Raw genomic sequence first — 16,759 nt, 5'->3', positions numbered from 1 at the left:
ATCTCTGACTTCAGTTTTTAAAAGACAAAAATTGGCTCAGCATTTCACACTGGATTGTGGTGGTACTATATTTGATCAGCTAAGCCAAAGCAGGCAGTTTCCTAGAACAGACTGCTGTATTTGGACAAACCAGATACCTTCTTGTGAATATAACTAATGAAATTGGAATTATGACTCCATACTTTCTCCTTGCAACTGTTCATGCTCGTTCCTCTGGCAGAAACTACAACTGCCACTGCAGTGGCAATGGAATTAACCATGGAAATGGTCTTCATCCATGAAATCAAGATCAGTCAAAAGACTACAACAACAGTGCTTCCATCTAAACAGTACTTTAGAGAGAATCAGAAAGGCTCACACTGTCTGTCCCACCAGTTGTTTTAAATTAGAGCATGAGAATCATTTCATGTTACTTTGTGCAACTTTGCTTACACTGTTTTGTTTTTCATGAGATCTCCCTCACCCCTAGTGTCCCATATGGAGCAGTAGGGACAAATGTGCTTAATTTCATCAGATAACAGGATAACGAACTGAAGAACAGGGAAAACACAAAAGGATCAGACTGCTGCATCACACATTTAAATCAACTGTAAAGCCAAAGCATTCCTCCCATTCCAAACCCATCCTATCTCCAAGCTCTGCCATGCTTCATTTTCAAACTCTAATTCTCATCTCTATCCAAACATCAATCTTTCTAAATGGAAAAAAAAAAAAAAACCAGAGAGGAAAACTTTTGCATAATTTTTGGCATTTTAAAACACCTTATGCAATTTTTAGTGATTACTAGAAAAATCATAGTTATCACAAGGAAAAAGCAGTAAAGAGTTTTTTAAAAGTTGTTTTAAAGATAGCAATCTGTTAAAAAAAACAAACTGAAAAAAATGTTTTTGAAACAGTTGGCACCATCTGTTTAATAAAAAAAAAGGAAAGAAAAAAATTTACTGTAGTTAGCATAAGCATTGCTTAACTCAGCACACCAGCAAATAAGTGAAAACCCCATCAATTTCTATTTAAATAAAACATGAATTATCTGGATTTTGCCAGAGATAAATAGACTGTGACATGGTAATGTGCAACTACTTTAGATAGCATCCTTTAATACATATTTCTTTATTTCTCAATGTCTTATAGGTACTCAAAAAATACTTAACCACAAACCACATTTAATTCCCAAACTCTGGGGTGAAAGCCAAGTAAACACATTATGAACTGGGCATCTGCTTACCCAAGACCAACACATGGCATTTATAATTTTGCCAGTTCCATTAGTAACATTTCCAAACAGATGCCAAAGGAAGTAATCCAAAGACTTCTCAGGCAATGGGAATGAATTAGCCTTATTCAGAGGCAAAGCATTAAAAATCCCCTCATGCATGACACAAACATAAAAACATGGTGCTAAGCTTTACAATGCATAGGAGGGGTAAAAAGAAATGTTAAGACAACAATACAGATGCTCAGAACTAGAAATAGGAGCTCTTACACACATTGTCAGCTGTTGGCAGTTTCTGCTACCCGAGTGCACCATATTCACTTTCAGTGACGAGTGTCCCTCTTCTCTCAGCAACCTAAATATTGAACTCACTGGCAACCAAGGTAAGGTAAGGTGTGCTTGATCTACAGAATGATTTTGGTTTTGATCTTACAATGCTCAAAACTCAAACACTGACAAAGCCAGACTGCTTTCACAAACACATGATCAGTGTATTCTGTGATGTCAGGCAAGATTCAGTAAGAGTAACAAACCCCTAGAATATCTGGGAAAACTGGAAAAGCTGGATAATACAGATAGCAATGATGTGCCTGAGGAATGTGCTGCAGATATGTCTGTGTTGCTGTGCCATCCCCCCAAGGTCCAAAATGGCACTGTTGACACCACACTAAGCTAAGCCTGGTGTAACTCACCATGCTGGAGATCCCAGCTCAGCATTATTTCACACACAAACATTTATGTCCGTCAGGCCCAGCACTAAATCTGAGGTAATGTGCCTAAGCAGACCTGTGGTGACACCATCCTGCTCAGGATGCCAAATCCAGGAGAACCTTCTTTGTTCAAGCTCAGTGCTGCAGGAATATTTCTGGACTCCAACTAGTCCCAATGATAGCTTACATGCCACTACAGCTAAGCTAATCAACCACACCAATGAATAAATTAGCTAATAAGGCTTGCTGGAACTGACTACGCATCTATGGCCTGACTTGCTCACTAAACGAACCAGATAAAGCCCTTGGGGGGTTGGTGGGTGGTGGTGGAGGTCACTAGACTGTAAGCAACATTTTAATCTTTCAGATTTCATGCTTGATCAGATTAGCCATGGCTAATGGTTTCTGCAGCCTTCTCTTCCTAGCCCTAAGAATATCAACAGAGTGCTTCTAATACAGGGTGGCTACAGGGAATTCATGTACTGCACCAACACAGCAAACATTCCAAAATGCAATAAATTATACCAACAAGTAGATACTGGAAATCTGTATTGATTTACTCAGGACTGCAGGGGATGTTGCATCACCTGGATGTAACTGAAGACAGAAAATCACGATGTGGAGCAGCTCCAGCATAAAACTTCACTGACTGTGCTGACCCATAGCATCACCTACTGATGTTGTCTGCCCCAAACCTCTAAGTGAACACGTACCAAAACAGACAGACAAAAAATCCTGAACCTTGCTGAAAGACCAGACACTGCCCAATGGTCTGACCCTCCAGTAATGGAAAAGGCTTTCCATCAAAAGGACACTGAAATCCATCTGGAGGTGATGACATATGTTCAGAAAGAGCAAGGCTCAATTTTACTGCCTGTGGGGCACATTCAAGTAGGTGGGAGAAGCCTTGAAGGTCAGGCTTTATCAATGTGTGAATAAAGATTAGCCTCTGCATCATCCCCACTTCATTCCAACAATTCATTTTTCTTGATTTCTTTCAAGATTGCTAGCATACAAAACCCAGCTCATTCTCTCCTCTATAATTTAATTTGTCCTTTGTGGTTTTTTGGGCATGTTTTCAATTTGAAAGACTCATATTCAAAATGTCAGAGAATTTACAGACTAGCAATGCAACATGGAAAACAAGACATCTAGAAAAATGAAGGGAGAAAACATTTGAATTCATGAGTACTCAACAGCTGAGTAAGTCTCACTGAATTCTGCACCAAACATAATTTCAAATATCTCTCTTTGTTTCACTGTTTTAAGGAAATGTCCAATAATGCACCAAAACAGCTTAAAATAAAAAAGTAAAACAAACAAAACCAAAACCAAAGCCCACCAACTCAAGTTTTAGGTCTAAAGGAACTTCTGATTAAAACCAGCACTGGAGAAGTTTTATTGTGGTACTCCTGAAAATGATTCCATAATAACTTTGAAAAAGTACTCTTTATTTAAAAACAAACAAACAAAAGAAGACAAAAAAGCTGTGAGAAAATTATAACAGACATTCAGTCTTTACCCTGTGACTCCTGGAAATAATATTCTGTCTTCTGTGTAGGTGCTGCCTATATGGTACCATAGTGAATCAAGTACATTTGACCTACGGAGCTTACCATGACTGTAAGTGAATCTCAGAGCCAGGCATGCAGGATGTCTGATGCTGCAGCCCTGACTGATAACTAAGAAGTCAGATATAAATAAATCTGGAACAGTTGGGATTGACTGTTGTTTAGCACTTTCAGACAGACGTTGAGGGCAACTGGCAGGGGCTTTGAAAGCTGTTTCCTATATTAGAATCATGACAAAAATAGAAGTGAGGCAGCATTCCCTTGTCTTCTGCTAAAATAGATCTTACTCAAAAACATTTTACAAGTTTGTCCAGGCATAACTAGTCCACAGTCAGATACAGAACAAAATCAAAATTGGAAGTCCCATGTTGATCTACTACAAATAATTACTTATTGAATTAATAAGAGCAAAAAAATAAAAAACCTATGACAGGGGAAAAACAAATAGAGAGTACTAAGAGATAATAAGGACAAGGAGAAGCTGGCTTTTCTACTTTTTAAAAAAACAACCAAACTTTTGAGTGAAGGAACAAATAGAATTCACTAGCCAGAAAGACCCTTAAAAGCTTTAAAAATAACATAAAAAGGGAAACACATATATTTTACCAACTGTCCTTAGGAATATTGCAGGGGGGTTCAGGTTTGGGGTATTTTGTTGCTGGTTTTGGGGCTGTTTGATTTGTTTTTAAATTCAAGAACAGATGTTGCATAACTGCTGACAGCAAGGCTAAGTGGTGAGAACAGAACAGGAAAGAGGAAGCATGTATGGGTTTCTCTTCTGATTTTAAGTGTCCCAAATACTGTCCACAGGGCAAGTATTTGTCACGGTGTTACCTCGCCTCCAGCAACTAAGCTTCCAAATAAATTAAGTTGCCTTTTATTTGTGTGGTTTTGCAGTCAAAATACATCTATCAAAATATTGTAGGATTAGCTGTTTCATTGACTGAACAGCCCATCGTTCTGCAAAAATAATCAGTGGCCTTAATGAGCAATTAAGACCTCCTAGGGTCAATGAGAACTGAAAATCTTTACATATAGACCAGAAACTTTGTGTACAACTTCCTGCTACTGTTTCAGATCATGAGTGAACTCAGGAGCTACATGCAAGAGGCACATGTGAAAGAGAGTAGAATGTATTGTACAAAAGCACAGAGACCAGGGTACAGTAAGAGCAGTTTGATTTAGCCAAGTAATGCTCCCAAACAGGTTTCCCATAAACGGTTCTTTCTCAACCAGAACAGGTCTGCATAATGTTATGCTGACAGATATGAGGTTGCCCCACCTGCACACACTCCAGCCCACCCCTGGGCCGTCTGTGGTGCCCTCTGAGCAGAGCTTGCCCAGGGAGCCCTGACACAGAGTTCGTGCTTCCGAGCAGGATCACGGCCCCTCAGGTCCCAGCACACACTGGAGGTGCTTCCCTGCAAAACACTGGGGACCCAATCCAATGGCCCAACCCAAGTGACTTCCAGCTCTTATTCCCATGGGTTTTGCAATGTCCAAAGTGCAACAGAATCAACTAGGAAATTTCAGCAACTTGAATTCTACCTACTCCTGGTACAAATTAAAGCATAATTCAAGGGTTCAAGGTGTGCTGAAGAAGAACACACAAGAGGAGCACCTTTCAGTAACCAGATGGTGCATTTCTTTCCCATCATGACAATGGCTGAAAATATGCTTGACGAAAGATAGAAAATTCACCATAAAGAATATAAACTTTGCTTTGTAATGGATTTCCACACTGGGGATGTAATTTTCTTTTACCAGACCAGCCTTCTTAAATGTATTTTAAACTAATTACCTTTAGGTGGAAAATATGACTTGCTTTCAGCTTTGTGAGGCCAGTCCACCACAAGAGGTCCAAACCTACGAAAGCTGGCAGTGATCTCATCTACAAAAAACAAATGAGGCACCTTAGAGAGAATGCAAAAACTGACAGTGGCAAGGTAAAAAGGTCTTACTTAAAAAAAAAAAAAATAATGTCCATAGAAGATGCCTAAATATTCTTTCATCTCTTATGCTGTACATGGCTGCTTAAAAAGGTAATTTTACATTCCACTAGTGGAAGTCTGCAGCAGGATTAAATGCAAACATGATCTATCAGAAGTGAATATGCTTCAGCTGTGGTCTATTTCTAATTATAGCCACAAAGCAGGGTCAGATGCAGCCACATGGGACTGACGGAGGAGCCCCATGTCAGCACGGCTGCTCCTTGCAGCCTGCCCTAGAAAGAGGCTGCAGCAGGTCATGCTACTGTGGGCATTGCACCTACCTCAGGCCCCTCAGGAAATCTGCCTTGAATTACCAAGTTTTTTCTTCACTCTTTAAGCATCAATTTGGAACCACGATGTAACACACATCATGAGCTATCCTACAGGACAATTTTGTTTTACATGTAAATGCTTCAGAAAAAGTATTTTAAATTGTTTTTTTAAAAAAATCTTTTTTTCTCAATACATTTTAAAATGTATTTTAAATAAAGAATTAGTTTAAAATTGTATCTAATGTGATGTTAGATAGATCAGAGCAACAAGCCATCAGGAGAAAAGGCAGTGGGGTTTTTCAATTTCTGGACTGCTGTTTGAGATGTCTCCAGTTTCTCTGACCCCATGAATTGCACGCCAGATTTTTCAAGCACCTGGAGACACAGCACACATGTTGTGTACCTGAGGAGCTGAAGGAGAAAGGGTCACTGAAGGAGACCTCTCAGGAAAAAGGGTGACAGCTCCCAGGTCGCTGTATTACTTCCTCACAGGACAGACTGGGCATGTACTTTGATTCTGAGTGGCCCAGCAATGTTCACATCAGTTGTACCTGTTGGGCTGCTGCTTCTTACAGCTGCAAATCCAGATTATCCACCAGACCTGTACAACAGTCCTGCAGCTCTTGGTATGATATGGGAACTGTATTTGAGCTGTTTGCAAACATAAGACTGGCAACTCATACTCTTTCTTCATTAAAATTCTACATGGTTTAGGCTTCAGATCAGTAGATTAGAGATCCCTCTCTTTTCAATATAAGGCGTCCTCAGATTCTCTGTGTATGCCCATTAAAGCTAGATAGTGGTGGATTCCAGCTATAATACGAAATATACATCAAAAACTGTCATGATTTTAGTTTGGGAGTAAGGGTTTGTGGGGGCACACACAAGTAGAGCAGATTAATGACTGAGGAAAAACCCTGACCATCCCTACTAAGCTGGTTATTATTTTGTAACCATATTATTACCCTGTATTTATCATCTGAACCCTGCATATGTACTGGATAAAAGAGCTGATTATTCAAGCCCACCGTATTTTGGTAACGACTGCATTAAGAAAGTCTTTAAAGTCAACCACATCCAAGAATAGGAAAAGACTATGGAGGAGGGACAGTACCCACTAAGTTCCCTTTTTCAGCTTTCCCACTTTACAGTCGTGGGAAGACATGCAGATCAGAAGACCTGCTATGCAGCCACTTCTGTCTCCATCTCTTCTGATCTACAGTACAAAAGAACATCGAGTAAATTCTCAGGTGTTGCAGGGGGGTGGTAATGTGTGTTTGTTCCAAATAGTGCCACGAGCACTACAAGAGACACATCTGGGAAAATACATTTGCTTCTATGAAACTGACCTTTTTTATAATTATATGAAAGCCAATTCCCACATCTCAGGAATACAAGTGATTCACAGTACCTTCATCAATGTCAGGAGGAAGGCCTCCAACAAACACCTTTCTAGAATAACGTTCCACTCTTTCCCCATTCTGACAGCGTGTTGGAGAGCTGAGACCCGAGGATAGTGACTGATCACCATGGCTGTCATCTAGGAAGCCATCTTCAAAAGGAAAGAGTGAAGACCGACCTGGAACAGATTTTGTAGGATCTAGAGTTAATGTTATTTCCTGGAGAATTAAATATTTCAGTAAAAAACTTTTCCTTTTACTGTTTTACTTCAACAGAATTTGCATTAAAGGACCTAGCTAGGTGGTCTAGTTGTCCAATTCATGTTCATTAGTATCGTTTCTATTTTTCCAAGAGTGTGTTACCCTTACAGGACAATAAAACTAATTTAGCTTTAAAACAAACCCTTGCAAATGGATAACGATGAAAAACAAGTTATCTGATGAAATTACGTGTCATAGCTATAGAAAGAACCTTTTCAAGATTTACATTTCAAACCAATTAGTAGAGATTTAAACCTTCCATAACAGATCTTGAAGGAATGATTTTAAGATCCCTCAAGCCACTGCACTGCAGAGCAGGACAGTCCTTTGAGTGCTCTACAGGATCCTGACAACAAGGGCTGCAGCACTTCCACCTCCACAGAACACAGGCCCACACTGAGCAGCGGGGCAAGCAGCAAAATAAACATGAAAAAGCGTTGGCTTGTGGATATTAAACAGGTAGTGAAGAAACTTAACAAACAAGAAAAAAAATCTTGTTAAATAAAAGAACTTGCACTTGAAGGAAAACATTGTTAGCTAGAACAGCCTGTCAGACTGTTTGTTCCTCAGAGTTAAAACATCCTCTCTAATGAACGAGCAAAATCAACATAAATGGCTACTACTCAGTTTTCTAATGAAAAGTAAAGAATTTATTTGTAACCATCTGATACAATTAACTTGTTGCTACTACTACCAAAGTATACACACATTATCTTAAGAACAGATTTATTAACAAAGAAGATAAAAATATTCAAAGACTGCAAATAAGCAACACTGTAGAACATGCCAACTTTAGAGTTTAACACTTCCCTATACCTGAGCTGAAAAATAAGTCCTGCAATATAAAGAGATGTATAAATGGGAACCACACCTCAACTCTGAAAAGGCTACTTGTCCACTCATATCAAGGAGGATTGCTCCCAGGGATGGAAATTAATTAATTGATACAAACAGTTTATATGGGGGTTGATTACATATATAAATGTATTTATACTTTTGTAAGTGCACAGAATTAAATTCAAAGGTAATAGATCACGTGAAACTGACTTAGCAAGACCTAAGGATTAATACCATACTGGCATTAACAGAACAGGGAAGTGAAGGAAAAAAAACCAGAAGCGAGGAGAAAAATCAAGACAGAGGGACAGCAGTCAGAAAAACATATACACTGAAAATATCAGTAATTGTCTCCAGTAGCAAAGGACAGATGACAAAAAGAAGCAGTAATCCTGTATATGGAAAACAAGTTAACAAAATCAGGAAAGATGCTCTCACTGACACACACCAACAGCCTGATTTTTTTTACGAACATCAGGTACTAGAAAAGTGTTGATTAAAAAGAATATATTGCATGTTAAACACCGACAGAGATCACAGACACAAAAATCCACTGAAGCAAAAATCCTTCTGTGCTTTTACACATCAACATAAAAAACAGGGTAAATACCACAATCAGAGAAGGATGTAGAGATGCTGCCTTTCAAAGGCTTGTCAGAAATGGTGGGTTTAGAGCATAAAACTTTTGATGAATATTCCATTAATGGACAAATATGTATAAACATATGCATTTCAACATAATAGAGAACATTTGCATGAGAGAAAAAATAATTAAGAATAGTACAACTGTGTAAAAATACCAAATCAGAACACTCATTGAAAAGCAGGAAATCTGAAAATATCTGTAAGAGATTGACATTACTGAAGAGCTAAATCATCTTCCAATTCCTGCCCATCAGCCTACTTTCTTGTAAAAAAGTAAACAAACAACAAACATGAGCCATTAGTGGAAGATGACATATCAAATCAATAACAAGGTGTCCAATGAAAATACAGATCTGCAGAAGAGACTGAGGTCTGAAGGAAATAATAAAAATTCAGAGCAGCTTAGAAAGCAAGGTGTCACCTCTAAGCACCATGCCAGATGCTTGGCGGTCTACAGACACTGCACTCACCTTAAATGCAAACAATGTTCTATAATTTTATAGTTAAGTATAGATCTAAATGTATAAAGTATCCATTTAAAATAATGGAAAGCATACAGACAAGGGAATAGGCAATGACTGTTCACGGTCTTCTCCACTAAGGGAAAAATAAACTGCATTGAACATAATCAGTACATGCCAAGGCTGAAAAAAGCAAGGCAAACTCTGGAAACCCTTGCTACAAGACTTTTTGGGATGTTGAAAAATTTATGTAGGCTTAGAAAAGGGAATGAGTAGAAACAAGAAAAAAATGCAATCTAAAGCAATAAATATTGAAACATCACCTCAAAAAAATCCCAGGGGCAAATTTCTGGGAGAACATTATGGAAAGGCATCACTTAATGCACTTTCTTTGTAACATACTCCTGTACCCCTCCCTGGGCATCTGTGAGTTGTCAGTGTAGCAAAATAGTTTGGGCTGATTTCCCACAGCAGTGCTTACATCTGTACCTGAAAAACTGGTTGTAAAAGTTAAAAAACAAGGTACCAAGAACATGACTCAACAGCTCTAAACATGATACCTACAAAGAAATGCTCATCTCTTTTCTCAAAGGAAACAGAGAATCAAGTAGAGAACTGAGAGTTCATGGCAAGCCTCAAGAAATGTCTGAGAAAACCTCTTCTCACTGAAGATGTTTAGTCACAGTAACAGAATCAAACACTAATTAAAATATCCAACTGTAACAAACATGAAGTGAGTCCTTGCACAGACTGGCCTCTGGTTACTCTGCATATTATCCCGATGCAAATGGTAAAAACAATAATAGAGAGGGATATATGAGAATATTAGATAACCAACACATTTTTTTAACATACTGTTATAGAGGCTCATGCTTCTTAAGGTTAAGAAAGCTCAAAACTAACATTATAAAAGTCAAGGTAATCATAAAGCATGAACATCGCAGACTTTAATATGAATGAGGCAAGTCAAAATCCCTAACATAAATTATAAGACACACACAAATCTACTTGTTAGTATGGAAAAGCCTGAATTTCATACAGGAAATGAGTCTTGTGTAGTGAAGCATGCTTTTTGGTAGTGAGAAAAAAAGTCTGAAAAGCCAGCATATTCAGAACTTGTTTGCCCTGTTTTGCCTTCACTAAAATTTGTATAAAACAGCCTAAACTATATTCATCACAATTACTTCCACATTATTGTATTTTGCTTCTACAAGTAAACATGAGTTGCAAATAGTTGATAGTGTCCTACTGATTCCTACCTCCTTTCCTACTTTGGTACCATTTGATCAATCTGGACACACGTGCCACAATCTTAAAATAAAATTAATCAGTGTTTACATGCACAGAGAGTATACCTTCCTGTATACTCCACATACTTCCTAACTTGTTTCAGTACCATGAAAGCACTGAAAAAGTGTAAGTATTAGGATGCTTTCAACATCTGTTAACAGTAGCCTGAGCTCTGCAGGTGGTGAAAAATGGGAAGATCAGTTTGTGAAAAAAACGTGAATCTTTTGTTTCACCTTTAGTTATCAAAGAAACACTAAAACGAGGCTCAAATTCTTTATTACAGACTGTGTTAATACAGCCTGTACAGCCTACCCCCAATACATACACATATGCAAATTACAAGCCCTTAAGACACTATTGGCCTGTGTGATGGATACATCTGTCTCCAAAGTTCTTCACAAACATGGTGCAAATTCTACATTTGGAAAAGGAAGCAATGTCACCTGCAGAGTTGCCAGAGAACTTCATGGAAAGGAAGATAAGTTTAATGCTAAAGTACCCCACGCAGGTAACACTGCCTAAATAATTGTTTAAAGCTGCTATTTTCACTGTTATTTTCTCAATAACAACCAGTCAGTGTAAGCTACAGCACAGTACATAAATATAAGCTGCATTAGTGACTTGCTCAGTAGTCAGCTATTGGACTCGCTATTGTCCTTGTTCATTCATCTCTCAGAATAAACTGATATGCAGCACTGTACATTTAAAAAATATTTTCAGTTTGCTTTTATGTTTTAAGGGTTGTCTATGATGAAATACAGTTAAAATGTGCTCAAATAATGTATATTTTCAAAATTATTATCAATATTCACTGTTGAGGACAGTTACTAGTATTGGTATTCACACATGTCCTACCTGAGGCAATTCAATGTAATAAAGTGTAATATTCAGGGAAAGCTGTTACGGGTAAGAAAAAAAGTAATTTTCAAATGTTCAATGCAACAGTTAAACATTGCACTTCTACAAAACAAACAAACACCAAACATAAACCCAAAACCAATCTTTTTTTGGAACTCTACACACATCAAGTCACAAATACGTGTCACGAGAATCTTTACATTCAGTCATCCTCCAGGTCTCTGGTAATAGCAACACACTTGAAGTTATCAGCTCAGGATCATCTTTGCTTTAAGATGCTGTTAAAAGGGAGCTGTTTTGCAAGGGAAGAATATGAGATTGATTTATATGAAGCAATTGACCAACTAAATAATGTAAAAATTGGTAACATCATCACAAGAAAACTAGATTTATTTCTCCCACTATTCAGCAAACAAAACATTTAGTAAATACTTTTACCTCTTCTCCGCCCATAGCTCCTGGCTGCATGTAAACACAGAAGAAAATTGTCGGTACAGCTGTCATTAGATTTAGCTCCAAAAGCAATGAAAATGTAGCTTCTACCTCTTCTCTTTTCCCCCCCCACCATAAAGAAGGAAAAGACATTTAAAAATGCAAGATGAAATTCAAACAACCCAAGACGAGAAAAAAAAGTTGAAGATGATACAGCCAGGGAAAAAAAACCAAAACAAAACAAAACCCAACATACCTGCTGTGCAAGTTTTTATATAGAAAAGGTATTAAAAAAATCAGGCATATCAGACAGTATTATAAAATAATAATTTAGGATTATGGTTTTAAGAGGTAATAAACATCACCAACAGTAATCCTAATTAAAAGAACTCATTTTGCATTTTACTAAATAGTTGTGGAGAACATGTCTTCCAATTATGTTTCAATTTAACTAATTAACCATATGTAAGTATTAAAATCCTACTAAAACAATATGAACTCAATAGCCAATATGTTTAGATACATAAAACTAGATTGACAAAATGCCTTCCTAACTACCAGAATTAACACAGCATTTCAGTGAGACACGCATCAATGGCAAATCCACAGTGTTGGACAACTTCAGAACCGTATTTCATGATGTAATGGGAAATGCAAAAACCAGCATTTTTGAGCTGAAATTTTAGAAAGATGGAAAATAGTCTGGGAAACACGTCTTCTACACAGGATCTCTAATCTATCACAAAAGACATCTGTCCTTCCAAGGTAATCAAATGTGGAAGGCTAGGGATCAAGCAGGGTTTTTCAACAGAAGTGAGCTCACCTAAGGGGTAGCAGAGCTTTGTTTTGTTTCTTTCTCTCTTCATTGTAACGCTCTCAGTGTTCCTACTCCTTCCCAACCCCATCTCTTATCTCCCAAACTAACACAGTGCCTTCCAGTCCTGTCCTACACACCCAGGTGTGCCACCAGACCCCTCAGTATTCCCTGTCTACTTTTCTTTTGACTGAGGGGCCCCAGGGCTACCCAGTGCAATGCTCACCCTCCTTCAGCACAGGCTTCTACCCAAGCAGCTTCTTCCTTAAGCCCTGAAGAAACACCATACACCTACATCTTTTTTCTTCCACTATCCATGAGGTCACAAAAAGGCACCTACATGAGTATGTCCATAGGGGGATTAAAAAATTTCAAGGGCTATGATGAACCGCTCTGCAATTTATGTTTAGCATGAGGACAGCAGGAGCTGTTTGTGTGAACAGGTACTCAGTCACAGTGAGGTGTTTGGTAAGCCCTGAGAGAGACTCTGCTTCTTGCATAGCAGGCAGTGGTGAGAATTAACACTAGAGTTGGCTTTGCAGCAAGAATAAGATTAGTCCTCCTTCTTTCTAGTTACTGCCATATTTTATTAGTTATTATGATGGCAAAGAATCATTGTCAGATCTCTTGTAGCAAGTCCTTGTCTTGATGAATGCCCACATTCCCAAAAAAAGCATGTATCAAGGTATAGTTATGCACACGTTCTGAAAGCAATTTATCTGAAAGAGGTTTTTCAGAATGTTACCAATCTAAAAATTAAATTAAGAAGAATTATTGCAGTATGAGACGGAAGAGACTCGTGTTTCTTCTGAAGAAAACAAAGCTTTATGTGCTTAATGTAAACTTTCAGGCTCTGATCAAGATTAGTACATGAGGGCAGAAATCTACCACAGACTTCTGTAAATTTTAGAATACCCTATTGCTATTCATGTATAATAACACTTAAATGCAATACTTCACTGCAGAATAATACTTTTATCCTATATTTGCATCCACACACAATCTTTATGTCTATAAAAGTTACTGAAAGTCACTGAAGGTATATTTGCCTTGTAAATTCCAGGGGCAATTCACTTAAACAGGAAGACAGGCAAGTCAGTTTTTGCTGATTTAAAAACACTGCATTACATTTAAATACTCAAAGTGAAGTTTCACCATTGTTATTTATATTTTGTATACTATACATATATATATATAAAAATATGTATATTTTTATATATATAAAATTATCTCAGTTTCAACTGGTATTTATATTAAAATGTTACTTTTTTCCCAACAGGCTGAGAGTTATTCAGCATGACAACTTCAGAACGCCAATGCACACTTCATTATGTTGCTTACACAGAATGCAAATGTGAAATTTGAATGTGTCATTTGAAACAAGTTAATTAAAAAATACCCATCTTGTTCACAAGTCAAAATTCAGAGCACAACAGATTAAATAGCAGGAATGGTTCATCAGGTAAATTTCATAATGCCTCCAGTTTGAGTAAATATTTTAGAAAGTAAACAATTTAGAAATTATTCTTGAATGAAGATATTTGGGAGCAAATAAGAAGATTACTGCACTATTACAAACAATGAAATTACCAGAGCTACGTATCTGAAGTTACTTTCTCTCTTGGGCAATTCCAACAGAAGACAAAAAGAGACTGGGAGCTCTTAAAATTGTACCCACACCAATGCATCTGCTCCCCATGTACTGGTTTTGGTGCCACATATAAATGTCCTTTTGCACAGAAACCATCTCCTGAAATGTTTCTGAATTCAACACAACTGATTCTTTCCTAGGTACCTCTTAGATCATTACAGTATTAAGGAAAACACAGGTGCTTTAAGAAGGGATGAGCACATTTTCCCATGTAAAATGTGCACTGATGGATTGTGCAGCTCACAGCTGGATCATCCCTGCATTGGTGTTTGTCCATCCTTAGCAACGTTCTGTAACTGTCAGGTACAAAGTTACATAACTGCTGTGTCCCAAATTGCCTGTCCTCAAATGCAAAGGAACAACAGATTCTTTTTCGTCCACTGATAACTCTCCTGAAACTATTAACTCACCTCACCCCAGAAGCTGAGTGTATTTTTATGAACATGAAACTGTATAATGAAGGACAGAACTTTACTCTTTTAACAAACAAGCAGAACAAACTCCCCAAACCTCAAAACTTGCAGTGCAATCAAGTAAACTTAGTGTTAATGCTTTGGAATTCCCCAAAGCCTGCAGCTAAGATTACCCATTGTTGCAATAAATCAAAACTCACTCAAATGAACTGCTCAGATTTTAACTGCATCTCAAGGCTACACAAAACTGATGAAAGAACTTTTCTGGGGTTATTTCATTATTTTATTATAATATGGGATTGAAACTGCACCTTGTATTTGTATCAAAAATAAGCAGTCCTAGGAAAAAACAAATTTGTGAATCCATAGAACATTAACTCAAAAGGACTAGATCTACACGCTTTCCATATCATAACTAAAAATGAATCTGATAAGGTAATTTCAAATTTAGAAATAGGTGCCAACATTTATTTGTATTATCGCATTTTCTGGAAGACTTTATTGAAAGTATTTTGAGATTTTTAGAACATTCTTTCTTCGCTTCTGGTATTTATTTTGTTCATGCAATTATGTGTCCACAATATCAAAGATGCACACTTCAAGGAAATCTTAAAGACACATCTTAAATTGACTTAAAATAGCATTACCTCAATGAAAAAAAGAAATCAACGTTCCCAGACTAGAAATTTTGGATCTATACTGGCTAAAGGAAAGTTTATTTGACAAGACTGGGAACCTCCTTGATTTACAGGGTACCAGAATCTTAGTTCTAGCTTGGAACACTCATTTGTATTCTTGAAGCAGTCAGCAGTTCAGAACAATACTTGCTTTAGGACATTATGAGTTATGCAATGATTTTCTGAGATCAGAAAGGAAAATATGTCAAGCTTTTGCTTTTGAACAGAGGGTCTCTGAAGTTCTTAGGGATCTGGAAGTTTACAAGTGAATTAAAATACCAGTGAAAATGCATTCATGAACTGAGGGAAGGTGGTAGAATTGAGTATAATTATGCAATGTGTTTTTCCACAACAGAGGGATCATATAAAAGAATTGCAAAGATGATGGACACTCATCTACAAGTGGTTCAGAAAGTGGTTCTCAATTTCTGCAGATAGATGAGCTGGATGTGCAGATGGGCAGTACAATAATTTGGTTACATGAACCTCAGCAGTCCCTTTTTGTTGATTCTTCTCCAATACTAACAATGCAAGTGTTACAGCAATCTCCCTGCTAACATAGCTCACATACGTATAAAACTGAATCCCATCATCAGAAAAACACAATCTACATGAAAGCTGTATGCAGTTAAGTCCCACACATAAGCCTCAAACACTTGATCAAACACATGAACTGCATTCAATACCCCAAATCAGCTTAGGTGTCCCTTCCTGAGGCATACGAGCAGCCAAGCAACTGTGCAACAGGGGAGAAGGTTTATGTATTTTCATCTCTTTGTTTTAGTTAAAAAAAAAATCTGTTAACAATAAAACTCACATTTTTAACAGCCAGGATGCTTCATCTCTTCTAGCATCATATATAATGCTCATGGAGTAGCCTGGCAAATCTTAAAATTCAGAGGAAACAGATGGCACTAACCCACAATAGAGAGGTTCACGAAGATGAAAGGAAAGCACATTGGTGAGCTTGTGAGGCAGGAAAAATGGTGGGGAAAACAAACAAACAAACAAGAAGTTATTAAAGAGCTACCAAGTTGGATTAAGAGGAAGACAATTTAGGAAATCTCCCTCTGCTAGAAAAAGCCTTTAGCAGCCACTGATTACAGATACTGCCTTCAGTAACAGCCAAATCAGATCTCCGGAAGTGCAGATGCCAATATAAAAAACTGAAAGGAAAAAAGAAGAAAAGGCACGTACTTACTATTGCTCCCCTGCTTCCCCCTTCACCCTTTTTTAAAATTTAAATAGGTACAGAAGGGACTT

The 16,759-nt window shown here is 37.6% G+C and overlaps 1 protein-coding gene across 9 annotated transcripts in view; it reads right to left on the bottom strand.

Annotated features, from left to right (window-relative positions):
• Positions 1 to 16,759, bottom strand: part of CPEB3 (cytoplasmic polyadenylation element binding protein 3) — a 78,575-nt gene that overhangs the window by 19,615 nt on the left and 42,201 nt on the right. For all 9 annotated transcript variants that reach the window (XM_069019718.1, XM_069019724.1, XM_069019722.1 and 6 more), the window contains 2 exons: positions 7,169 to 7,336; positions 5,296 to 5,385 (listed from right to left, as the gene is read on the bottom strand). In XM_069019718.1, the coding sequence (XP_068875819.1) occupies positions 5,296 to 5,385; positions 7,169 to 7,336 (258 nt within the window). The remainder of the gene's footprint in view (positions 1 to 5,295; positions 5,386 to 7,168; positions 7,337 to 16,759) is intronic.

Source organism: Aphelocoma coerulescens, chromosome 6 (genome assembly GCF_041296385.1).
Source record: "Aphelocoma coerulescens isolate FSJ_1873_10779 chromosome 6, UR_Acoe_1.0, whole genome shotgun sequence".
Taxonomy (NCBI): Eukaryota; Metazoa; Chordata; class Aves; order Passeriformes; family Corvidae; genus Aphelocoma; species Aphelocoma coerulescens.
The sequence above is the reverse complement of the archived record's forward strand: the minus strand, read 5'-3'. Positions and strand labels throughout refer to the sequence as shown.